This window comes from Mytilus edulis, chromosome 2 (genome assembly GCF_963676685.1).
Source record: "Mytilus edulis chromosome 2, xbMytEdul2.2, whole genome shotgun sequence".
Classification (NCBI taxonomy): Eukaryota; Metazoa; Mollusca; class Bivalvia; order Mytilida; family Mytilidae; genus Mytilus; species Mytilus edulis.
The window spans coordinates 71,933,815-71,961,690 of NC_092345.1; the positions used below are offsets into that span (position 1 = coordinate 71,933,815).

General features: G+C 32.1%; 1 protein-coding gene across 1 annotated transcript; it reads left to right on the plus strand.

Annotated features, from left to right (window-relative positions):
• Positions 1–1,530: 1,530 nt before the first annotated feature.
• Positions 1,531–23,623, plus strand: LOC139512851 (uncharacterized). The gene is made up of 5 exons (XM_071300781.1): positions 1,531–2,575; positions 12,720–13,208; positions 18,630–18,805; positions 21,459–21,713; positions 22,289–23,623. Exons 1-5 carry the CDS (start codon positions 2,107–2,109, stop codon positions 22,496–22,498), a joined length of 1,599 nt encoding a protein of 532 aa, XP_071156882.1. The 5' UTR covers positions 1,531–2,106; the 3' UTR covers positions 22,499–23,623.
• The last annotated feature ends 4,253 nt before the right edge of the window (positions 23,624–27,876 follow it).

Genomic DNA, 27,876 nt, shown 5'->3' on the forward strand with positions numbered 1-27,876 from the left:
CCTTTGTTGGCAAAGGAAAGATTAAGAAAAAACCTTTTCTCTTTTTCATCTTTTCCAATGCGAACTGGCTTGAAAAGTCTGTGACTTGCAATATCCGAAATTATAGCTTCAAGTTTGTATTGGTTTGAATGAGGGTTTGTAACAGTGGATTCCAAACATAAATTAAACAGAGAATGAAGTTTTGAAAGGGGTAATGAATAAAGTTTCGTGCGAATGTGATGAATACCTAACGGCTTTTGTATGAATGGCAGCAAGTCATTAATAGAGACATCATGCAGAGAAGGTGATGTATAATGACGATGACCATGACTGCGTCTACGTCGAGGAGTCGAGTTGAAAATATTCATCACATTCACCGAGTTACACGAAGGACTAGATAGAATACCTATACCATCAATTTTGTCATTGCAGCCATAAGGTGTTGCAGTTCCCAATTGTCTAATCCAGTAGTCTTCTTTTTGTCTACGGAGAGTCGTTGAAAGATTAGGATTATTAGAGCTATGGTATATCTTTTCGATAATGCGAACTGTCATAGAAACGATGGAATGATCGGGCTGATTGAAATGCTGGTATAGAATGTCGTTAGCATTAAGGTTAATGTCTGATCTATGACCGCACATACGTTTGTTAAGCCTTCCTTTAACAGATGCATGCATTGCATTTCACTACAGATCCAGTATGACAAACTTGCAGTACATGTCTACAACTGACAAACAAATGTAGTTCCGTGTTAGATTAGGGTAAATGACTCACTAATCTTAGGTTTGATCATATTAACACTGAATTGCCAATATGTAGGAAGAACAAAAGAAATTGTTTTGTCGGCTTCTTTGAAGTAAGATAATACTGAAGAGACGATTAATCCAATACACATTCAGGTAATGGCTTTCAATATCCGGCGGTTACTTCAAAGAGAACCAAAGAAGTGTCGGTCTGAAGTATCTGTAATTACCCAATCACTTAATCCTATTGTGTTCTTATTGTTCATAACTAAGCATATAATAGAATATAGAGAAAAACGAAAGCAGATCCAATTTCCTCCTTGTTCATTTTACATTGTAATTAATTATAAGGACAAAATTATTGAAATCCAATCAGACTACAGAAATATTATACTGACAAATGAATTATGTATTTTTAACATGTATCGGTCAACAAAGGGTTCAAATTTCGCACTTGCAAAATTCCACAAATACTTGATTTTTTCTGTCAATAAATCATTTAATTTTTGACAGTTGAACTTTGAACTGAACGTTAGGATTTTACTGTGACGAATGAAATTATGAAACTATAATAACGATCAACATCTGTAATATAAATCTAACTACTGGCAATAAATTCATTATTATATTCAACAAATATTAATAAAATTTCTTAAACTTTGTAATAAGTATCTATAAATGACAAATATGTTAATATATCATATAATAAAGTCAGTTTAACCCAATGACAGATCTTGTTATGTAAAGAAATCGCTGTATCTGTTTAATAACAATGTTGATTACAGTAATAGTTTTACCTATGTTTTCCGTATAGATATACCAAGGTAAGTATTACCTGAGCATAGGTAATACTTGCTACTTTATTAATGATTTCGTGTTGAAGTTCTTCAATTTTCCGCACTTTGCTTTAACATATAAACACACTGGCAGTTTACCAATAGTGATTAATGGATTGAAAACCCATCCAATTAGATCTACTAGATTTACAAAGGTCGTATTCCATTGGACAGAGATGTTGACCTTAAAGGTCACTTTTCTATTCGATTATTTTTTCTATTGTCGAAAACTTTGATTTTTAAGCTCCGAGACACGAGATCATTATTCAAAGATTGTTACCCGCACAGATATCTGTATCGGATAATAAATATTATCACACCTATTGGAATACGTTATATGCTCATTCATGAAACTGCTATGAAAGGAGACTTGACAATTATCTTGAATATTAACTTTTACAGGTCAATTGGAAATTAATGATAGATTTTCACATGGAAATTAAATCGGATAACTACATCTTCAGGTTCACAAAGTAAACAAATGCGCGAAAAATACGACTTATCTCTTTTTAATTTTTATTCGCTTTTTGAAATAATTAATAAATAAAATGAAAGAAGTGAAAAACCTGTATTCAATTTTAATTGGAATTTTCAATGTATATTCCGTAGTTTGTGTTGTTCCTTACATAACTGATAATAGTTCCGAAAATCTAAGACTTGATGATGGAAACTGGTCCGGACCAAGAGACTCGAGAGAAAGCGAATGGGTTAAAGGTGCTTTCAATTATGTTCAAAATTTAAAATGTGAAGATGTATTTTTTACAACAGAAAAAGAATGTCTGGCTTTATTGACAGTAACTCAGTCATCCTATGTTGTACATGTAGCACCATTTAGTGGTCATCGGACTTACGAAACAGTGTTGCCAGAAGAGGTATTAACAAGAAAAGACAATAACCATCAGGGTGTTTTAGTACTAGACCCGTATCCCACAGCTAATTTTGGACATCTTGTGATAGTGTTTTTCATTGATTACAAAGATAAACGTACGTGTGATTCTGAAAACGGAATATATCTAGGTAAGTCTAGTATATAATGTATTACTGATGTCAACAATGATAAGATTAGATTAATGCATTACTATTTTTGCTCTTTTGGGTTCTTTCGTTTCGTGTATGTACTCTCTACTCCAAGGACATCTGATGTTCATAATATGTTATTGAAATGTCATTTGATCACAGAATGGAAAAGATAGCACTAAAATGTTGATTGTTTTCTCCCAAATGATATGGATTTAAGATTGTCAAGAAATAGGTTGTGCCTATTTTCTTTGATTTTATTTCACACCATTGCCATTTTCAAAAAGTCTTTCAATGTTTCCCCTTAATTCTTTAATTCTTTAATTGTGTAATTTATGTTTTAAACATTATGGCGTATTTCTGATTATGAACTTGAAGACTGTAAATATTAAACCATTTAAAAAACGTTCGAGTTAAAAAAAAAAAAAAAAGATCAAGAAAATTTAGAAGGATATTGAAACAAACAAAAAATTAGACGCTCCTTTAGAGCAATTACAGTTACATTCTTAACCAAAATCTGATTTATAACCGGAAGTAACGCTATGTATTATCTATACTGCATGTAGGTAAACATTTTCACAGCATTGTGTATAGAAATTGCAATGTTATTTTTGTATGTCAAATTGTTGTATAGTAGAATCAAGTAGTTACATCACAACTGTTATTGTTGACTAATCAATTTATAAACAGACATAGGTTAAAAAGCGCATACCTTTTTGGCTTAAAAACAGACTAGGTTGTACAAATATTTTAGGTAGAAAAAAATTAACGTCATATCTTTTTTTAAGCAAACTTTCTTTTTATAGAACATTGTGATTTATATGAGTAAAATAAAAACATAATTTTGAATCGCCGAATACAGAATATCGCTGAAGAAAATGTTAAAGCAGTTGGTGACTTTATTCCACTCGTGAGATATTTATCTTATTACATAAGTTACATTTTACATATTGTTAATACATCTAGCTAATATCCTTATTCATACTCAAATTATCTAGTGAATGAAAACGCATCTATATCGTAATCCAAATGTACATTTGCCTCGACCTCAGTATATTACATGCATCAGCACATCAAAAATAGAAAATCATTTATATTTTGAATGTTGACTATATATGTATAATGAAAACATGGTATTAAAAGTATGAACATCTGTGCTTTACAAAATTTATTTTTAAAAGCAATGAACTTAAAAAAAGACCTCTCTAAAACTTTAAATTAAATATGCCAATTTTCAGATAGACCTATCACTATATAGCATTCTCTGCAAGTCTTCAAGGTCAACCACACATACGGTACTATTTTTGGGAAACATTGATAGCTATTTAATAAACACAGCATTGAAATAGAGAATCAAATGGAATGGTTTTAATTTTAGCTGCACTTCAATACAATTACCTCTGAATAAACTTTACCACGCATCTTCCCATTTAACCATAACATGTCGATATAAAACTGATTCCGTACTATCATTTATTTAATAACAATGACATACAATTTATTCTTTATTTCAGTAAGATAAATAAAAGTGGACCAAATGTTGGAGAGCTTAACTGATGTTTCAAATCGCGTATTGAGAATTAAATCCTCTGACATTTTTTATAAAATTTTGATTAAAGCTTTTTGCAATACAGAATGTAATTTAATGGCAAACTACTATATATTTGACTACTGAAAAGTAACGATAAACAATAGTATGTCCCTCAAATTAAAATAGGATCCCGCTTCTAGAATACCTTAACGGGATTTATACGTAAGCCGGTATAAAATCAAAAGGTTTAACAAGCTTGTGTATGTAATGAGATTGTAACTTAGGAATGTATACAGGTGTTAAAGGTAAAACTCTTTTCACTAAACGTTTGATGTTCTTTAAACCGCCGATCATCAATTTTACATAGCTATAAATTATACTGTAAAAATCCTTATTTTCTAAAACCGATCTGTTCATGTATTTTTGTATATTGTGAGCTTTTGTTTTTTTTTTTTTATTAAAAGCGATCAATCTTTGGTTTTTTTTTTATTTATTTTTTTATCTCTTTCTCAAAAGTTTTACTTTTTCGATCAACGTTTAGAAAATATGTGTATGTATGTGCGAAAACTTGCGCCTATGGAATGCAACAACACCCTTAAACAAATAGCCAAAGGACTTTAATAGTGAAAATGTACAATTGTGTTACTGGAAACAATGTTCCTAACTGAAGAAACAAACGGCTTCAAATGAATTTAATCATCTTAAGCAATGTTGTTGGTAAGGTCATTTCTATCATGTCGCGAAAAATAAAGCAGATATCACTTCTGGCGTTACTGTTGATATCGGCGTCAAGTTTTTCAGCATTTTTTTCTATCATATTTAACCCAAGTATACTAATATATTATTACTATTGGATACATTTACAATTGATATCAGTTAAATGTTATTGAATACTTATTGACTGAAAGCATTATTCATTTCATAAGTTTATATTAAGCTTAATAACGAAGGACAGTTTGATTCAGGAAAACTGACCACAAATTAAGTTTGACATGAAGCATCTTCTCTTCAGCCATCCATAGCGCATTAAATTTGCATCGTTTAATAAATTCTGATAGGGGTCACTCATAATTTTTGAAATGCTGTTACATTAACATCCCCGGCAATATCTAATCTGACTTCATAGTAATGCTTCATGTATTGAATTTGAAGTAATTGTTTTTATTTATGTTACGTTTTTTTTCAATTTTGTTGCACCCACTACTTTGTTTAATAATTGATTTCAGACTAAACGTTTTACAGTTTCTAAAAAGTAATATACACCATATTTTGCAGGTATTGTTTTTGAAAGAAAGAAAGATTGTTTCATAAAAAATAAATAATTTGAACAAATATATCTCCTTGTATGATTACAATTTTAAATTATAAACATTCACATAAGAATTTTGTAGCAGCTCTCTATTCAGATTAACAAAAGTCTGTATTCACGTTACTTTCTCGCCGATTTTAAACAGGTGGTGTGACCCACTGTGACAGAGATTTGTAAGCTATTAATTGAGAAAAAGGAAACATACTACAGGTTAAAGGAATTCTAATTACTTTAAAACATATTCAGGGTGGTCTTGTAAACTTGTATTTTCTGTACAGATAGTTTAATCCTTTACATGGTTGTTTTGAAAGCATTCTGTTTAGAGATTAATCTCATGCATGTTTAATATCCACTCATTTTCTGTACAGAAATTGAATCCTTTTCACGGTTACATATACTAATGAATATATGATCAAAATAACAAAAGGTTTGAATATCAAACTACTATTTTAACGGTACTGTCGGTACATTATTGATTGTCTCGGAAATGTTTTGCAACTGTTGGGATGCATTCGTGTTTTAATGCAGTCTTTAAATAGAAGTTAACGCAAAATAGATGATTTCTGCCTGTTCTGCTTAAAAAATACAAAGTAAAGCATATATGATGTCAGTTTTGATATAAATTATTTTTGCCTGTCCATTTGATATAAATTATTTCTGCCTGTCCTTTTGATATAAATTATTTCTGTCTGTCCATTTGATATAAATTATTTCTGTCTGTCCATTTGATATAAATTATTTCTGCCTGTCCATTTGATATAAATTATTTCTGCCTGTCCATTTGATATAAATTATTTCTGTCTGTCCATTTGATATAAATTATTTCTGCCTGTCCATTTGATATACATTATTTCTGCCTGTCCATTTGATATACATTATTTCTGCCTGTCCATTTGATATAAATTATTTCTGTCTGTCCATTTGATATAAATTATTTCTGCCTGTCCATTTGATATAAATTATTTCTGTCTGTCCATTTGATATAAATTATTTCTGCCTGTCCATTTGATATAAATTATTTCTGTCTGTCCATTTGATATAAATTATTTCTGCCTGTCCATTTGATATAAATTATTTCTGCCTGTCCATTTGATATAAATCATTTCTGTCTGTCCATTTGATATAAATTATTTCTGTCTGTCCATTTGATATAAATTATTTCTGACTGTCCATTTGAAATAAATTATTTCTGCCTGTCCATTTGATATAAATTATTTCTGTCTGTCCTTTTGATATAAATTATTTCTGCCTGTCCATTTGATATAAATTATTTCTGTCTGTCCATTTGATATAAATTATTTCTGTCTGTCCATTTGATATAAATTATTTCTGACTGTCCATTTGAAATAAATTATTTCTGCCTCTCCATTTGAACAGAGTGATTTCTGCATGCCATGTTGGAAATTTGATGTCAACTGACTAACATGTATTTCTTTTGAAATTATTCTGTTGCTTGTGTTCCACTGTTGTTATCTTGTTGTTTCATTACTACAAATCCTTTTTATTCAAATTGCAAAAATGATAAAAGTACACAATTTATAATTGCATCTACTTATGTTGATGCATTTCTCGCGTGAAAAGCAGATTTCCGGTACTCCAGGTAATTAAATCTGAAGTGGTAACGCAATGTGAAAACAATAGTAGATGTCTGGTGATGCTCAAAGCACTAAGTAACATAACATTTCAATATGGTTGTTCAGTACTATTTGATGGTATATATTGTATAAAGTATTGTTTACGAATTAACCTTCAACCTTCAATTTAAATAATACAAGGACACACAATTAACGAAATATATTATTATAGCGAAAACATATGGCACAGGCAATTATTTAAAAGTTAAAGAACATAAACAACTAAAATGCAAATATTAAATAAAACGAAAATAAAAAAAAACGATGAAAAAAGTCAAAAGAGTAAGGCGTGTTGTAAATATCAAGATAAATTTGGAAAAATACAACCAGAGCACTCTTGAACAACAGAAAAGCATAAAACAATGCAACACCAGAAACAATAATTTGTTATTTAATACAAAATACAAACACAACTGCAAACCATAGAAAGTTCTTCTAAGAGTTTAAGCACACAACAAGTATCACAATAGTATCGGAATACAATTAATACCAATTAAAATAGCATTTACAAAACAAAACACAGCAGTAGGTAGAATCAATTGGAAAATATGTCCGGAACAACTTAAACCCAATTGTAAAACCCGAAGTAAAATTCACAAGTCAATGGAATGATCATTCTGTAGACCTCATTAGAACATTCCAGATTTGTTCTAATGAAGAGCTATAAAAAAAGAAGATGTGGTATGATTGCCAATGAGACAACTGTTCGCAAGAGAGCAAAATGACACGGACATTAACAACTATAGGTCACCGTAAGGCCTTCAACAATGAGCAAAGCCCACGCCGCATAGTCAGCTATAAAAGGCCCCGATATAACAATGTAAAACAATTCAAACGAGAAAACTAACGGACTTATTTATGTCCAAAAAAATGAACGAAAAACAAATATGTAACACATAAGGCTAAGTCATTTTATCATGTCATGCTACTTCCAAGTATATATTTGAAATAGAATTGTTTGGTATACTTGTACATCTGCTTATTTTTTACAACAACAAAAAACAACAGAAAAAGTTGGAACGTTTATATAAAATAGAATAGAATAGAATAGTTTTATTTCCCAAATTACAGTGCCCATAAAGTGCATAAAATTAGATACAATTGATTAACATAATTGGTAACTACAAAAAAAAAAGGATATATAACTAGACCTAACTAAAGCAGTTAATCTAAAGACAAACATAACTCAAATACAAGTAAAAAACTCCATTTCATAGGAATATATTTCTTTTTTTATTACAAATGGTCTTTTTGCACAGTTAAACCTCCATAGGAAGGGGAAATATGAAGATGTGTTCAACCTCGAAAAGTCATATTTCCCCCCGGGCGATGCCCTCGGGAAATATGACTTTTATTGTGAACACATCTTCATATTTCCCTCAATCAAGTGAAATAAATGTATATATATTACACTTATAAAATGTTTTGATTGACATCACATTAGATATTCAGTGATGAAAAAAGAGCCATTGAAGTAATTTAGCTTTCAACTTCATTTGATAATATTGTGTGACAAAGTGTAACTTGATCAAATGATAAACATTGTATATGTATTTACTTTGACCATTTATTGCTAGATTGCATGTTGCAGTTATTAAAAGCCTATTATTGTGGGGAATGTTAGTAGAAATCATTTCTTCAACGATCAGTATAAGTAAAAGATTGTTTGGTCCTTCTCTATGACTTTGATGTGAACTACTTGATTTGTTTTAGTTCATCGCGTACTTCTTTATTTCTGTCATGGAATGTCTGTCCTCTCGAAACCTTGTCGACACTAAATCATTCAACATGACCTTAAAACAGCAACAATAATCATTTTGATTTTTATTCGGCTAGTTTTTGTATTTCACTGGGTACAGCTGTCAATCGAATTTAAAATTTAAGGCGTGACATTGTTTTTAAATTAACTTTGATTGTTTAGAAAGTACAAACATATTAAAAGAGAAAAGAATCAAGTTATACAAAAATAAAAAGAATTAAAATGATAAAATCGTGTTTACAATTAATAGATTTTTTTCTATTTAGTATTTTTGTTTCCATATTCATACGATTTTATAGATTAAATTTATAGGGTAAAGGCATACAGTTTTATTAATATTCTTTGCATATTGAATAATGTAAAAGGGTGTGGCAAAATAGTTATTTCATATATTTTTTTTATCAATGACCATAAGTGTTACTGTTTAATTGTAAGAAACGTAACTGATTCGGCTTTCAACACATAACTTCAATTTCTTGTTACAAAACCTTTGATTGACATATAGCATTGTTATTGTTATTACCAGCATCAAGTTTGACATAATATTTGTTTGTATTATATTATGTTTCTCAAATACTTCTTAAAATTGAAATGGAAATAGGGAAAGTGACAAAGAGACAACAACCCGACCATAGAAAAAACAACAGCAGAAGGTCACCAACAGGTCTTCTTATATATATACACCTCGCCAAAAGTTAAGCAACACCTGATAATTTTCCAGAATCGTTTTTTTACTGAATTCATAACTTATCGAATTATTGATACAATGAACTGAATTTGTGTTTTTATAAGAAAACATATAGAATATTAATTGAAAAGTGAAAGTTTGGACTGTTTTCATGATTGAACTTTTGACTGTTTCGTTTGGGCAAATGATTGTAAAATGGCAAAATAAAATACAAGATAAAGTTTCAACTTTAACTGAAGTTTTTATAAAGTTTGCTCTTCACTATTCACATTATTCTTTTCAAAACTCGAGAGTGACACTTTGTCACAGGCACTTGTCTCAGATTTCCCCCCTATGTACCTTAATATAACATTAAGGTAAATAGAAAAAAAAAAATTCTGAGACAAGTGCCTGTGCAATTTGTGAATAAATTAAAGTACAATTTAGGTCAGTAGCGATTGTATCCTCCACGCTTCCGGAAAAAATCAGCCACACATCGTCTGTACTTTGAACTAAGTGTCGTAATGTTCTAACAAAAATTCTTCGCCATTCATCAATCAAGGCTGCTCGTAATTCCTGTAAATTCTTACTAGCTGGAACCCTGTTGTTGACTTTTCGAGCAATATCATCTGAAACATGCTAAATGGAAACCATATCCGGTGGTATGGGTGGCCAAGGAATCGTGCCAATTGCCTCCTGACGTAAATTATCGGATACAATACGTTTTGTGTGTGGTCTAGCATTATCGTCCATGAATATCGGTCTAGTTGCAATATTGCTATTGTCAAAATGTGACATAACGATATCTCAGATGATTTTATCGCGATATTTTTAACCCGTTATAGTCCCATCCAGACCATAAAGGTCAATTTTTCAGTCGAAAACAAAGCATCCCCAAACTGTCCCCCCCAACCAAACGCTGTAGTTACAAGGATGTGATGTTTCTTGTATGCTGTATCCCGAGGACGCCATACGCGCATGTGCCCATCTATATGATGGAGGAGGAATCTGCACTCGTCAGACCAATGGACTTGACGCCATTGTCTCAAAGTCCAATTGCGGTGATCACGTGACCACTGATGTCGAGCCTGACGATGCCTACGAGTCAGAAATATTCTTTTGACTGGTCTACAGGCACGTAAATTGGAACCATTTAGTCTGCGGTTAACAGTTACGTTTCAATGCACTAAACTTGGAGAAAAAACGTGTATGTAGCTTTCGAAAACCCGTTTTTTAATGTACCTAGGAATAAAATTCAGACCTGAATGTTTACCAGTAGATTAACAATAGAGTAACAAAATATATGGAAACAAAGCAGTATCAAATTTAATTGTAAAACAAAAATTAGCAGTATCAAATTTAATGGTAAAACAAAAATTAGAAGTAAAAACATTTAGGTGTTGCTTAACTTTTGGCGAGGTGTATATATATATATATATTATATGATTAATGTGGAGTTTTCCTTCTCATGACTTCGAAATTAAGCCAAATAATTGTATTCAATTACATATAAAGACTCAACTTTATTATAAAAGAGGTGTATGGTAAAAGGAAAATAGCAATTGAATGTCAGGCATCACTATAATGCATGTATTGTTTACATAACAATCAAATTTAAAGTGTACAATGAGGATGACTGATGACAATTGTTCTTCCTTACCTTTTAATCTTATAGCAGAAATTATAGATATTTAAATAAGCACTGATCCCTAATATAAACACATTTTTTTCTAGGATGGTTTCAAGTTTTTATAAGATTCACAATTTAAACAATCTTCAAGTTAAATAAAGCAATTATTGGGACTGCAGGCCTAGGGTGGTATCACTAGCTAGGTACCCAGCCAGATAAGGTATATTGCTGGGGGACTTCATGCATCAAATGGTATCATTATGACTAGCAGGATAGTGCTAGTGTTAAACTGCTGTTGCATCCGGTCCCGGCAGTTCAATAGCTGTCACTGTAACAGTAAATTCGGTCCGGTAGTAAACTTTATTCTCCGAAATTTGTTTCCTATGTAATAGAAAAAAAACTAATTTCCTAGTAATAAAGTCCTTAAGGTTGTTACAGTTTTTTTTCTCTCGGAGAAAATTCCTATTTGAATTTTAATTCTGAAGACATCGATTAATGTTAATTCAGGTTTTCCACAGCTGGTTTTCGTGCCTTAGTGTTAGTGTTAGTGTTAGTTGCTGTTCCTCTAAAGGCTCCAGCATTACCAATTTGACTTCTAATATTTGGTTTTAAACACTGACAAATGTGTAAATGGTGCAATAAAAAAACTATTTTATGCTGTTCAGCATTTTCAACACCTGACTGTTAATCAGGTTTATTTTATTGGTGTTACATTTTCATATTAAACGGTCCTATTTGTGTTTGTTTTATGTTACTGACTGATGCAAACGACTTATTGATGTTCAAGAAAAGCATTTACTCGTTATCGTATAAATGTTTAAATTTGTTCACCTGGCACAGTTTGAAGCAAAAATCCATTATTTTAACAGTGAGTAACTTACCACATTATCTTTTAAAATCACGTGTAAAAATTAATACAAATACATGTTGAAAATTGCTTCAAGTGAAACTTATCTTCTTCATAGAAACAAATACTCTCCTTTGAAGTTAGTAAAACAGCAAAGTTTTGTACGTTCACCGACTGACGTCTTTGATGTAGCGGTAGATATGTACAAATACAATGTTTTCTCTCTCTCTGGGTCAACAGGGTGTAAATAAAACAACGATAACATAAAGACTTTTAAATTGTTTATAACTTTTTAACTTTGTGGTTTTGGAAAACGGCGATTCTTTAAAGGGGCTCTGTGTTCTTTTGTGATTATGGTGGCTTTAATTGTAATTAAGCGGCAATTGAATGAGATAAATCGATTAAATTCTTTTACAAGTTGATTTCGATATTGATATATGACTGTTCTGGTGTTATGATGAATTTTGTTTGTCCGCGGTTTACATGAACGCATTGATTACGTTATCTTAAACCACTCTTAATGGTTTTATAACACTTTATCGTTTTAAAGTGAATGAATGTAGAATAAGCGTGGCCGAGGGGTCTAAGAAGTCAACCATTGTATCTTAGTTGACTAGTTCTCTCAGGGCACTTTGACTTCCTCCACTCATAAAGGGGCATTAAAAAATTGACCGCCACGAAATTTAGCGCAAAGGTGCAGAAAGTGGCGTTAAAACACCAACCAAACAATCGTTCGATCTTCTAAATCAAATACTTTTCTATTTTAGATACTCATGGTGACTGTATGACATTGGCTCTGAAACGCCGATGTAAGAACGCAATAAAACGTCATGGGCGACGAAAACACCATGCCAGGCGATGTGAAATTAACTTTCTACCTTTCGTTTATCTTTCAAATCCTTCGAAAAGTTACAATCAGCAGAAACATTACAATTACTTACGATGTTGGCAAGGTTTGGCAGGATATTCCCGATGTCCAGAATTAAGAGACGAAAGCGTAACAACAGAATTAATCTGTAACCCTATAAGAGATAATACAAAGAGATGTACAACAACACACGAGATGGTCCACACTAATTGTAATATGTTTGAAATATGTGACCAGGCAGTCCTCATTTCAGGGGGATGGAACAGACAAACTACAGGGGTTAGATCTCAGAGAAATTTGGAGAATATTTACTGGATGTTGAGAAAAAATGGATTTAAAAAAAGCCATATTAAGACATTCTTCGCAAATGGAGCCACTGGTATAAATGGTAAGATCGATTTATTTTTTTGTGATTTTTTTTCTTATACCGGTAAAAATATTGTTTCAAAATAATTTTTTTTTAACATTCAATAGCAATTACAAATCTAGTTATTATTATACTTCCACCTAATTTTGTCCGCCCGCTTTTTCAGAGCCAAAAGTACCAATCCGAATGATGGTGCACTATAACAAGGAAACCTGACTCCCCAGAGTCTGTGCAACTTTGGAACTAAAAAATGGCTGCCATCACCATGGAAACGGAAAAATGGTGAAAAAATATAATTTTGGAGTTTCTTGAATTATTTGAGAATGCTTAAGCTTAAAATCTTTAGATTTTAATACAATGTAGGTGCCCACTATAAACTGGTTTTGGACGATTTTGGCACATTTTGGAACTGCTATGTTGCCATGGCAACTACACCAAAAATTTCAAAAATATGGAAATGCTCCAATTTTTTTGAAACTTTAGCATAACGATGAGCAACTTTGGTAGATGTGGAATTTGGCGTTGGAATTTCCAAAATGTCTGCCGTTTCCATGGAAACAATGCAAAAAGGTCAAAATGCTCCAAAAACTTCCGGGTTTGGTGAATTACTTTGGTAACTACTATGTTACCATGGATACAGGAGCAAAAATTTCAGAATGCTTCAAAATTGATGAAACTTGATATGATTGCTAACTGTCAAGTCTAGATATGACTTTTGAAGTTGGAATTTCCAAAATGGCCACGGTTGCCATGGAAACTGCAAAAATGTTAAAAATTCTCAAAATGGTTTTAACTTAATAAAATTTGATATTATTGGTAACTGACAAGTTAAGATGAAACTTTTGACTTTGAAATTTTCAAAATGGCTGCCGTTGCCATGGAAACGGTATAAATGTGAAATACTTTAAAATGCTCTGAATATACTGAAAATTTACAAAAAGATGAATAGCCATGCATATTTGTGCATTTACTGTTAAACAAGTTTGAAATGGCTGCCGCTTAGTGGCAATAGGGGGAAGGGTGACATCCGCTATTGCTTGCAATGGCAATTCTAGTTTTCATTTCAAATCGGATCAAAATAAGCATAATTTTAAGACAAAAACACATCTGTCACGTTTGGTTCCATTTTGGTTGAACGTTCTTGGTTTCTTTAATATACACATGTAACTAGGATTGATATTTAGACCGGTCTGATCCCTTTGGCGCTTATAGGTCATGTTTTAACAGAACCAAAAGTGAAAATTTTTATTAAGTACGGTTTATTGTGATTTCACTGACTATGCGGTATGAGCTTTGTTCATTGTTGAAGGCCGTACGGTGACCAATAGCTGTTAATTTCTGTGTCATTTGGTCTAATGTGGAGAGTTGTCTCATTGGCAATCATACCACATCTTCTTTCTCTATATTTGGACAGGTGGGTGAAACCAGAAAAGACATGAAAAACTCATACGTGAGAATATTCCTTCGGCTAATATTTTTTCTCATCTAAGGTATAAACACCAGCAGTTGTATTAACACGCAGGTGCCTTTTGTTGTTAACCCAACCCTTCCGATTCTCGCCCTCTAATTAGCAACCTACCGTCAACTCATTCTGACATGTTCATTCGTTCTTTTTTCAGAAACTACTTGTTGCTTTCAGCAAACCCTTTAATCATTGATTTACGGCGTAGAGTTTTCATTCAAATACAAAGTTTCCCATTTCAATTGATAAGTTTGTACTATCATTAATCAACCAGTACATGATGATTAAATTCAATTTACACTTTTTCATCTTTTTTTCACAGGTCATAACTCTTATACATTAAAGAATCTCCCCTAAAGCAGAAGTTGAAATAAATCTTTATATGTGTAAGATAGAAGGCATTTCCGGTTAAATAATTTTACATACTGAAAAATATCATATATATATATATATGTAAAGATTTCATTGTAACTGACTGAAATCAGAAATGTTGTGATATAATAAATAAAAAATGAGTTATAGAATATGAAACGTAACGATAAACTCGAAGACCATCAATTTCATATCTAACCTCAAAGACCTTTGGTAAAGTACAACATCCGTCGTTTATGGAACCAAATGAATATTACCATAATGACTTTCGTCAATCGACCTCCGTCAGATATGGTCCCCTTTAATACCGATAGACAATTGCAGAATTTCCTTGTTATCCTGCAATTGGGTTGGATACAGCCCTACAGATATCGCTATGCTGTATCTTTATACTATACAGATTTCGCTCTAAAGCTCCGCCCATTGCCGGACTGAGTATTGTATGAAACTGCGTGATCTCAGAATGTGTATTGCATTCGCATTCAAATAACGTATTACTTTTATACGTTCTGTATGTTTTCATTATTTCTTTAGAGCAATAAGAATCACACCAATTTTCTGATAACATACACACATGAACAGCAGTCTTTTCTACGATGACAACTATCGATTTCAAAACTTGAATGTGTATGATTGTGTATCAAAACAACCATGTCAATTTCAGCATTCATGTTTGGTGAATGTCGAGTCTGAAGCGTAGGACAACTCGTACTCTCCTGTTTCAAATTGGACAATGTTTTGTTATTTGTTTTTACTGTTGAAATTAGTTTTTATGTTAAAATAGATAATTATTCACCTTGAGCAATGTATTATTGTTGACCATTCGAGATTCTTTTTTTGCGAACCCGTCTTCACCTGAATGTGTGATTACTGTATCGCATTACTACACGGGCCTCAAGGGGTTTCAAATCGAAAATAAATGCAAAACATGTGTTTTTGTGTCTTTCGACATACAAATAAAATACAGAAATAATTGCAGGATAAAGACAATAACTGTTTAGTTATCAGCTGTATTTGTACTCGGCTCGAAACAGGTGTAGTAGCTCGCTAAAAGCTCGCATACACCTTGTATCCTAGCCTCGTACAAATACAGCTGATATTTAAAGACACTAAACAGTTATTGTCTATGTATCTTCCTACACTTCCTCCAATCCTATATCAAGCCAATATGACTTTCAGTAATGTATATTGATACACTGGTGGACCGCCCTACCCTCCAGCTCCTACCACAATGCTAATATTAATAATATGAGGCAGGCATTACCTGTAAATGGGGACGAAGTCTGTATGAATTATTTTTTTTGTAACTTTTAAATATTTGTTAAAAAAAAGAAACGGAAATACCGTAACGTTTCCGATTTTGGTTCTGTTGTTAGGGATTTTAGTTGTGACGTTATTTAAATTATGACGTCATATGCAATGTAAACAAAGAAACGCTATCATCAGGTAACGTTTTTCATATCAAGGAATTATTAAAAATGAAATTGGTATTGCGCGTTCCTTCCTATTTTATACTAGACTGATAAATATATATTTTACTCAAAGTTTCATACAAACGAGACCGGAAAAAGGAAGTACATTGTACATTTCTGCGCAGGTCCGGGATTTCAAAACACGACAAAAAAAAAATTGAACGATTTTGAGTTCATTAGTATACAATAAAAAGTTAGGGAAATTTTCCCGAATTTTTTTTTTTTGAATTTTCTACTGTTATTGGGGACTTCGTCCCCATATTATTTACATATTTAAAAACACTGGTGGACTGGAAATACTATTGGTCATTCAATTTCCAATATCGCAATGGGACAGTTTAAACGATTCATCGATTTTTTTTATCACCTGACCTACAGGGCCAAGTGAGCTAATATATCGCCTGGCGTCCGTCGTCTTTTGTTGCGCTTCATTGACGATATTTTAACTTTTTCTTTGTGTTTTTGTCTTTCATTTTCAACTTGAAAACTTTTAAAGACGGACATAAACTTTTTTTGGAATATAAAAAAGGATCTGCAAATAAGTCAATATTGTTGAAATCGTTCTTCGACCATTGTTAATTAATGTCCATCACTTGAAAAATAGCAGTATATTTTCAAATTATTTATATCTTATAGAACAGAACATATATTAATCTAATTAACATTGAAATGCAAAATATTTTTTTTCAATTTTGCTGATTTGAAGATCAAAGTAAGTGCAAGCTAAAATGCTGCTTACAGCGATTGTTTGAAAAAGATTAATGACACGCATGCGTGCAAATTTGTCGTTTGATCAACAGGAAATTTAATTTCTTTGCTGGCTCCATTTATTGAATATTATTGATGAAAAACAATACTATCCACAACGATAATACTCGATTGACTTGTTAGTTAATTTAAAAAATCACAGGAAAATAAATGTAAAGCGGCATTGAAATCTTATCAATCCAAGGTAATTGATCATTAAGACATAACATTTGAAACATCAAAGACATGTTGATACTATTATTTTATTTAGTTTTCATTAGGAGTTTTTATGTTCTTGAAACGTTTTGATTTTCACCGATACACGACAATGTTTACCTTTATCAAAATCATCATTAACTTTCAACTTTTAACTTTACTGTTGGATCAAAGTACATATATTTGTGGTCCTCAAAGTCAAAGATTAATTGATCATTGATGTGAAATTTTACACACGGATCACAAGTTTTTCATTAATCTTTGAAAGAGACTTTAGTTCTCACGACAAAATGTATCCTTAGTTAATGAAAATATAAAGAAATTCAAGTTCATTTTGTCGTCTTCAAAAGTAAATATATTTTTTTGAAGTTAGCTTTAATCAATGAGGATAATTGTTCATGTTAAATTATGTATTCGAAGTCTAATGGGATGGGAATCACATCAGTTGATAAAAGGCTTGCTTTTTTTTAATTATTTCTGAAAAAAATACAGTATTCCCGATCTTCGATTTTAATAAACTTCTCAGTCGCTAATTTCAAAACCCCGGCATTGATGTCTTCGGCTGTTTAATGCCGTTTGGTCGTTCCTTTGCTGTCTCTTTGACACATGCCCCATTTTAATTCTTAATTTTATTCTTCTCCTTCATGTGCATGTTAGTTATCCGTCAAACTCTGCACAGTCATGAGGTCAACATTAATATATATGATATATAGTTCTATTGGATGTCCGACTTATGGTACATATGCTGCTGATCTTGCAGAGTACCTGTGTTAAAAAATGGAAAACAACACGTTTTATAATTTATTGCGTCCGAAGCGCTTTTCTGGATTTACCTTCATCAGGAACGCTCAAAGCCAAACATTTGAAATCCGAAGATGTATAAGTACCTGTGTTAACGTTCGTTATTTTTTTTTGGGGGGGGGGGGTTATGTTGCTTATTCTTAAGTTTTTCTGCGTAATGTATGGATTTTTTTATTTTTATTTTGCAATGTAGTGTTGTTACTTTCACAACACAAAAACCTGCAACTTGAAAGCACTGTATTTTCTATATATGCAATAGAGTCTAGCTTGTATTGCTTTACACTTTCTCTGTCTATATGCCGTGTTTATTGGATTTTATGTTATAACGCAACACCAAATTGTTCAAAAATGTTTTATCTTTTTATTTTGTAGTGCCCGGTGAACTTGCCCACCACGTCCACCCTGCTGCTATGAAGCTCGCACTGAGGTACCACATACAGACTATGTGTAGATCACCTCATTGTGTTAATTCGTTGGTTCTTTACATGAACAGTCCTGCTAAAAGTGATGGAACTATGTATCTATGGGACATAAACTCGGATGGACTGGTGAGTTCAATAATTAAAAATACAAAGATTTGCGTAATGTTAAAAGAGAGAATAAATATCAGAGCAATACCAATTCGCCAGACGCGTGTTTCTGAAATAGCATTCATCGCATATGCTAGATTAAAAAACAAAATTTGTGTAGACAAATAAATGACCATTTGGAGCGATAAAAAGTATGAAAGGTTAGCAAAAACAAAAACCAACAATGTTCAACGTTGCCTTTCGGAAATGCAGGTTTACCTTAAAAACGTTAATTATTAAATACTTTGTATTTCAATCCCACCACACATTTCCATAGAATTCTTTACGATGTTTTAATAAAGTGGGTCTTGCCACTGATACATTTCTGATATATTTTTCATTGCGTTATTCATCTTTTGATTGTTTAAATTTATAAATAATAGATGCCATAAAAAAACACACACTATTTTACAGTTACTAAGTAATGTTGTTTTCCTTCTGATTTGCATATAATATTAGTCCCTTTGATACCAGTTATAATATATATATGTACATATTAGTTATGGCTCATTTATTTGTTTTAAGTAATGAAACTGTAGATTGCACTTCTGTAAATATAGACACTGCTATTTCCAATAAGATTTCAATATTTACATAAGAGTCATATCAATAAAGAACGTTAACATGACGTCTTTTATAAAGACCTTCCATGATTTCAGAAGAATATTTTTGGGGAGTTAGGAAAAGGTTTTCGTCTCTTTTATATACGCTGGTTGTGCACTACAATGACCAGAAAGTGAGACCAGTGAGATGATGTAGGGTTTATAAAAAAGAAATTAAAGAAAAACCTAAAACATTATCTAAAGAAAAACGACGAAAAGAACAAAACCCAAGTGTCCATACAACACTTCTAACTATACTAATGTATAGCAAAACGAATCGCAACTAAAACTCTGCTCCAGAATATTAGGCACTTCTTTTTGTGTCACACGTTGTGTGTCTCAAGACCAGTAAATATTCAGTGAAATGTCATATTCGTTGATGTTTCAATCGATAAAAAGGAAAAGGAATCGTCATTTCGATAAATGTAACAAATTCATAGTCATCTATGACATATATATATCACATAGCTTCATCAATATATACTTAAAGTAACATATATTATAAGTTTTGCTTCTTGTTGAAAACCAGATGGTGACAGGTCATTTTTACAACTTTTCCCTTGATTTTTCGCTCTTTGGTAGATATAGTAATCTCGTTGGCAAATATAACATTTTATTTTTATATAAACTGTATTTGTGGTAATTCTTTGCTTCAAATCCAATGGGACAGACGAGACTTACATATACCAATACTTATAATTCCCCATCATCATCTGGATTATATTTCAAACAATCTTTTTTTGTTTGGAGGTTGGAGATATGATCTACATCGGCTCATCCAACAATTAGCCATATTACCTTTATTATAAAACTCACTAGATTTCCCTTCGTCATGTTAAGATATGCCAACTCATAGTAGATAATTGATATAAAGATTGTGTCCATAATTTTATATAATAAACAGTTATCATATACAGTTGATCTTTTTTCTTTAAAGAAATATCAAAATTATTTAAATCTCTGAACGCTCTTCATTTTATATTTAGAAATTATTTTTGTTATTCATATTAACTAACTAAGGTATATCAGATCTTGAGGCGAACATTTTTACAAATTGATTTGCAAAGTAATTAAAGTTGATTTGTAAATTACTGTAATCCAGTAGTCTTATTAGAAACCTTTTTTGACAATACTGTGTAAAGTGTTTATTATTTATCTACTAACACTGCCTTTATGGGTGGTCGGTTATTACATGTTTGGAGAATTCTGTCTGACAAAGATAACTTATTTTTTATTAAGAGACATCTGATAAAGATATATCCATGTATATTTGACTTGTATTGTAACTTTAAATCAATTGAGCAAGCCAAAATTATACTGTATAAATAAGACACAAATTAAAAATCAATATATGAACATTAGATCGTTGGTATCTCGTTTGAATGGTTTTACACTTGTCATTTGGGGGGCCCTTTATAGCTAGCTGTTCGGTGTGAGCTAAGGCTCCGTGTTGAAGACCGTACTTTGACTTATAATGGTTTACTTTTACAAATTGCGACTTGGATGGAGAGTTGTCTCATTGGCACTCATACCACATTTTCTTATATCTATGTAAGACTTAGACTATATATCGATCTGATATGATAGTGTTTGCTTTTCAAACCTTCTGACGGAGGTTAGGAAATCTAACTTTATGAGGAAGACTTCCAAAACTTGTTTATCGACGGATATTGACGAAATTGTACGAATCGGCAATATCGTCAGGGCTGAAACTGTTTGACATTATACATTTTAAAGTAGATTTATATGAGATGAAAACAAAATTGAAGAAGGAGGTGTCAGTTGTACATCTGCCAATAACGTGGAACACAGAATGTTACCGTTTGCGGTCATTTTAACCCAGTTCACGAAGCGATTCTGAGTGTACTTTGACTTCAAATCTACCAATTACATGCAAAATAATTTTAATTCTCTTAAATCTAATACATTTTTATTGCAGAGGCCTTTTGGTATAATTTTAGGTTTAACAAATAATCTGTAGTTTTGTGCATGGTAGCATGTAATTCTATTAATACTATTTTATTTTACAGGCAGTAGATGCTGAGAAATATTACTTAAAAGAATTCAAAGAAGATATAAGTAACTGTCAGGCAGAATACGTCCATGTGATAGTCGATCAAAGTTTCTCGGGAAATATAGCTGACGCATTCAAAAACTCGAATGACCATCGGAATGTTGTGGTATTTGCTAGTGGAAAAGATCATGAGTATGCATATGATGATGAATTCACAAGTCATTGGGCTAAAGCTAATCATACAACGGAGTGTACTTGGCAGGTACAAAAGGTCAGTATTTCTTTAAATAAAGTGAAAAATACGCGGCATTAAAGTGAAGCAGAAATTTTTCTACCCAATTTTTGCTTAGACAAATTTAAAATGAAAGAAATTCTACACAAAAATTTGAAAAATATCGTGTACATTAATCATTAAAAAAATCAGTGTCTTGCGATAAAATGACTCCAGACAAGCTCAATGGTAACCTTATACTTGTTATTTATTAATAAAGTAGCTTTCGCGTTTTCTAATTGCTGTAATTATAAACCAATAGTATACACTTACCTTTTAACTACTTCTAGTGTTCATTCCAAGCATTTTTATTTGTTGCGTTTACTAATGACCTGAGTTTTATACTTTTCATTAAACGTCAAACTTGATGTAAGAAGACAGGTACTTTCTTTTTGAGAAAAAAAAATATCTTAAGTTTGGACTTTTTGGAACAGTACATCGGATGGAAGGAAATTTTCAATTAAATCATCATGTTACATTTTTCTAACTCATGTATGATTATGTTTATTAGGCAGATTAAATGAATAGCGATTTTTTAACTCGAAATGTGAAATTTGTTTTTGTTTTGTTTTCAGCAAATCAAAAATAAAGCCAGCAAATCAACTCCAGAAAGCCATGAAGGTCAAAGGGGAGAAGTTAGAACGACCATTTTTGGAGCACCTTGTCACGTTATTCCTCCATTTTCTAATCGTGAGCTACGCCATGATTACTTGGGTTGTCAATCTCTCCCAACGGCATTGTGGATAAAAAAATTATTTGCGGATAAGAATCCATGGCGGTATTAGTGAAGGACTGCTATCGAACATAGCAATACTATGATGGGGCTATATTTTTTTTTTTACATCAAAATAGGTGATCTGCTTATAAGACAAGATGCATAAGATTGAATTAAAATAATGATATTAATCCATGTCACCATACACAAGAAAGAAATTCGACGTTATAATAACTGTGATTTTGTCGTCGTCATTGTTACGTAGTCCGTATTAACGTTTTAGTATACGTATCATGCAATGTTTGAAATATTGAATGTTCACAGTAAATACAAAAACATCTTTTAGATGTACTTGAAAGTACATTGAATGTTTCACGCGTATTTGTTTCCATTTTTATTATTTGAAAAGCTCATTAGTGAACAATATTGATTTGACATTTTTTGTGTTATTTGCTTGTTTGTCAATTAAAAAACACAATACAAAGACGATATAAATCGACGAAACTGAAATCGGTTACATAACATAAAAGGAAATGTTGAGGAATGTTCGTGCTGGAAAACATCAAACAACAAACTAAAGTCTAGATGATGACTTTTTTTCAATTAATAAATACTTTAAATTATTAATGCGGTTTGTAATCATTCCAGTTCAAGAGACATGAATCATGTAACGGGTACACTGAATAACGTTTGTTGCAACAGAGGTTCCTAAGATGGTTGCATTTTTTGCAGTAGAAAGTGAAGTGTTTCATTGAAAAGACAACTATGTGTGTAAAGATACATACGATAGATGACTGGCATAGTTACAATCGAGATGTGAGATTTACACATTGCAAAGTTACCATGAAGAATGCAGGCATACTGCAGACGACATGCGTAGTTACAATGGAAAATGTTAGTGTTGGTGTTATTTAAAAAAACATTCAGAATTCCAAAATAGAAGAATGCACCTTCAATGGTTACGCATATAGTAGAAACACTAGGTGTTTGGATACAAGGCTAGTATGGAGATTAACAACGCATTGTAACGGGTACATAGTTGTGATGAATAAACGGGTTGTGATTTATGTAATATTTGTACATATGGAACTATTTATATTGTTGTACATCATTGAATTGTTCATTTTTTACATTTTCATCAAAATCATGTATTGTTGTACTATTGTTATCTATAAAAATAAATACTCTGACAATATATTAATTTCTACATTGACCAATGTGTAACTGAGTCTCACCCAGTGTCCTGAATGACATCAGCAAACAGGAGCATTAACTATATTTTCGACAAGTATTACATATATTGATCAGCTTTGGTACCATAAATCTTTCTGCAGTTATTTTGACATGGGATTTTCTTTTGGCATAGTGAAATTTGTTTTGTGAAAAAACAATGGGCCTTGGCGTGTTTTTTCATTGGCATTCATACCACAACTTCTTAACTTATATTTACCTGTCAAATTGTATACACTGTTTCGAATAGGAAATGTTTTACGATTAGAACAGCTAGAATGTGTTTATACTTTGCCAAAACTTACTATATACTGATATATGTTCAAAAATATCATAAAAGCGTTGTGACAAAATGACACATTGTGTATGGATTATACAGGAAAAAAAACATCATGTATTTATATGATTAGAAGCTAAACAAATGATAGAATTGTAAAATGAAATACGAGAAGATAGCTTTTACAAAATGCTTTGAGAGTATCTAAAGAAAAGATAGGGTCATCATGCGTTTTCTCAGGCTAAAATATAAAATAATAAAAACTAGAGGCTCTAAAGAGCCTGTGTCGCTCACCTTGGTCTACGTGAATATTAAAGGAAGCAGATGGATTCATGACAAAATTGTGTTTTGGTGATGGTGATGTGTTTATACATCTTACTTTACTGAACATTCTTGCTGCTTAAAATTATCTCTATCTATAATGAACTTGGCCCATTAGTTTCAGTGGAAAATGTTAGTAAAAATTTACAAATTTTATGAAAATTGTTAAAAATTGACTATAAAGAACAATAACTCCTAAGGGGGTCAATTGACCATTTCGGTCATGTTGACTTATTTGTAAATCTTACTTTGCTGAACATTATTGTTGTTTACAGTTTATCTCTATCAATAATAATATTCAAGATAATGACCAAAAACAGCAAAATTTCCTTAAAACTAACAATTCAGGGTCAGCAACCCAACAACGGGTTATCCGATTCATCTAAAAATTTCAGAGCAGATAAATGTTGACCTGATAAACAATTTTACCCCATGTCAGATTTGCTCTAAATGCTTTGGGTTTTGAGTTATAAGCCAAAAACTGCATTTTACCCCATGTTCTATTTTTAGCCATGACGGCCATCTTGGTTTGATGGCCGGGTCACCGGACACATTTTTCAAACTACTAACCCAAAAGATGATTGTGGCCAAGTTTGGATTAATTTGGCCAAGTAGTTTCAGAGGAGAAGATTTTTGTAAAAGATAAGTAAGATTTACGAAAAATGGTTAAAAATTGACTATAAAGGGCAATAACTCCTAAATGGGTCAACTGACCATTTCAGTCATGTTGACTTATTTGTAAATCTTACTTTGCTGAACATTATTGCTGTTTACTGTTTATCTCTATCTATAATAATATTCAAGATAATAACCAAAAAGAGCAAAATTTCCTTAAAATTACTAATTCAGAGCCAGCAACCCAACAACGGGTTATCCGATTCATCTGAAAATTGCAGGGCAGATAGATCTTGAACTGATAAACAATTTTACCCCATGTCAGATTTGCTCTAAATGCTTTGAGTTTTGAGTTATAAGACAAAAACTGCATTTTACCCCATGTTCTATTTTTAGCCATGGCGGCCATCTTGGTTTGATGGCCGGGTCACCGGACACATTTTTCAAACTACTAACCCAAAAGATGATTGTGGCCAAGTTTGGATTAATTTGGCCCAGTAGTTTCAGAGGAGAAGATTTTTGTAAAAGATTACTAAGATTTACGAAAAATGGTTAAAAATTGACTATAAAGGGCAATAACTCCTAAAGGGGTCAACTGACCATTTCAGTCATGTTGACTTATTTGTAAATCTTACTTTGCTGAACATTATTGCTGCTTACTGTTTATCTCTATCTATAATAATATTCAAGATAATAACCAAAAACAGCAAAATTTCCTTAAAATTACTAATTCAGGGGCAGCAACCCAATAACGGGTTATCTGATTCATCTGAAAATTTCAGGGCAGATAGATCTTCACCTGTTTAACAATTCTACCCCATGTCAGATTTGCTCTAAATGCTTTGGTTTTTGAGTTATAAGCCAAAAACTGCATTTTACCCCTATGTTCTATTTTTAGCCATGGCGGCCATCTTGGATGGTTGGCCGTGTCACCGGACACATTTTTTAAACTAGATACCCCAATGATGATTGTGGCCAAGTTTGGTTTAATTTGGCCCAGTAGTTTCAGAGGAGAAGATTTTTGTAAAAGTTAACGACGACGACGGACGACGGACGACGACGGACGCCGGACGCCAAGTGATGAGAAAAGCTCACTTGGCCTTATAGGCCAGGTGAGCTAAAAATGCAATACTTTTGAAGTTACCTGTCCTTAAAATACCAATTTGAAAACATTTAAAATCAAGAAAAAATAATCTATGATTGTAAAAATATCAATATTTACAAGTTAAAATCTTATATATTTGTCCTTTTAAGTGAAAATTCAAATCAATACAGGTATCTGCGTTCCTGCATCGAATTTTGCTAACTTGGACCTTAGTTTCGCTGTTACTTACAATTTAAGATGGCGAAAGGCACCCATACTACCAAATTCCGATGAATTATAAGAAACATAATATAGATATAAGATGTGGTATGAATGTCAATTAGACAACTTTACACCCAAGTCATAATTAATAAAGGTAAACAATTATAGATCAAAGTATGGTCTTCAACACGGAGCCTTTGCTCATACCGAACAGCAAGCTTTAAAGGGCCCGAAAGTGACTACTGTAAAACCATTTAAACGCGAAAATCAACGGTTTAATCTATTTAAAGAACGAGAAACATTTATATGAACCACATCACCAAACGACAACTACTGAACATGACTATAAATATTTAGAAAATAATGTAAAATTTAATAAAATTGATAATGGAAATGGGGAATGTGTCAAAGAGACAACAACCCAACCATAGAGCAGACAACAGAAAATAATGTGTATACATTATATGAAAATAATCTGCTGATGTCGTTGGGACACACAGAATACGATTGTTACTATTCGAATTTCAATTGACAATGAGTTTGTTACAGTTGATGTGTAATCACATCGAAATCAAAGTACAATTCAGATGTTTCCTGCTTATTTTATTGATGAAGTACCAAGAAATAACTGGAACAGAATTATGAAAACTAAAAAAAAAACAATAGAGGCAAACGGTACCAGACGGACATTCAAACACGTTAGACAAAAATAAATTGACAATAGACAAGACGTAAAAGAACATAAACTTAAATATTTAGATTTTTTACAGTAAAAACTTTTCATATAAACCGTGAATGAATTCCTGAGGAAGAGTTAACAGTTATGAAACATGTCTAACTCCTCTGCATAATTTAGATGCGAGTCCCAAAGCTAGAATCCAGTAGTGCAGTGGTGGTCATTGCTGCCATTTGTCATAATCAGGACCATATAGCTTTACACTTTTCAAAAATAATGGTGCTTAAGGCATTTTGCACAGTTGTTGTATAAAATATTTAGTTGGGCATATTTACAATACTTTGTAAAAACTCTCAAACACATTTTTTGAAAATTGAAAAAAAAATTAAAAATCTGGTGAAATGTTTTTTAAACACAGACCAGACGTAGCAGAGGACTTAAATAATCCCCACAACAAAAAAGACACTAAATACAGATCTGAGAGTACTCGAAGTTACTGACAGCTAGTTCAAAGCCATTAACAACAAATACAAAAAAAAAATCATGCATCCAAGACTAAAAGTGCATAATTGATTGGGGAACATTGGCATCGATCTGATGAGTCAAGCCGAAGCGTTTTCAACTGGCTTATATTGGTTTAAAACTATTTTGATATGAGCGTCACTGATGAGTCTTATGTAGACGAAACGCGCGTCTTGCGTACTAAATTATAAACCTGGTACCTTTGATAACTATTAAAGTTCGATGTTATGTTGTGTTGGCGTCCCCAAACACGATCAAATCCGCAACATTGTGTATTTGTCTCAGTTAATAGTCCTTTGACACCATTTGCGAGTATGGTCTTGAGGAAACGATGATAGTCCGTCGGAAGGGGACGATAAATGACTGACCCATGTTAAGAGAAAGCTATATCTCTTGCACGTGAAAGACACCATTGTAGATTTCGAAAAAAAGAGAAGTCTAGTGCCGCTACAAGGCAGCACTCGCAAAGTGGAAAGGGATTAATATAAGTTGCAAAAATTG

Excerpts from the sequence above, each read along its gene's own strand:
- LOC139512851 (XM_071300781.1), top strand. The coding sequence starts at position 2,107 with ATGAAAGAAGTGAAAAACCTGTATTCAATTTTAATTGGAATTTTCAAT. Across the intron at positions 2,576-12,719 it reads TGAAAACGGAATATATCTAG|ATACTCATGGTGACTGTATG; the intron begins GTAAGTCTAGTA and ends TTTCTATTTTAG. Across the intron at positions 18,806-21,458 it reads ACATAAACTCGGATGGACTG|GCAGTAGATGCTGAGAAATA; the intron begins GTGAGTTCAATA and ends TTTATTTTACAG.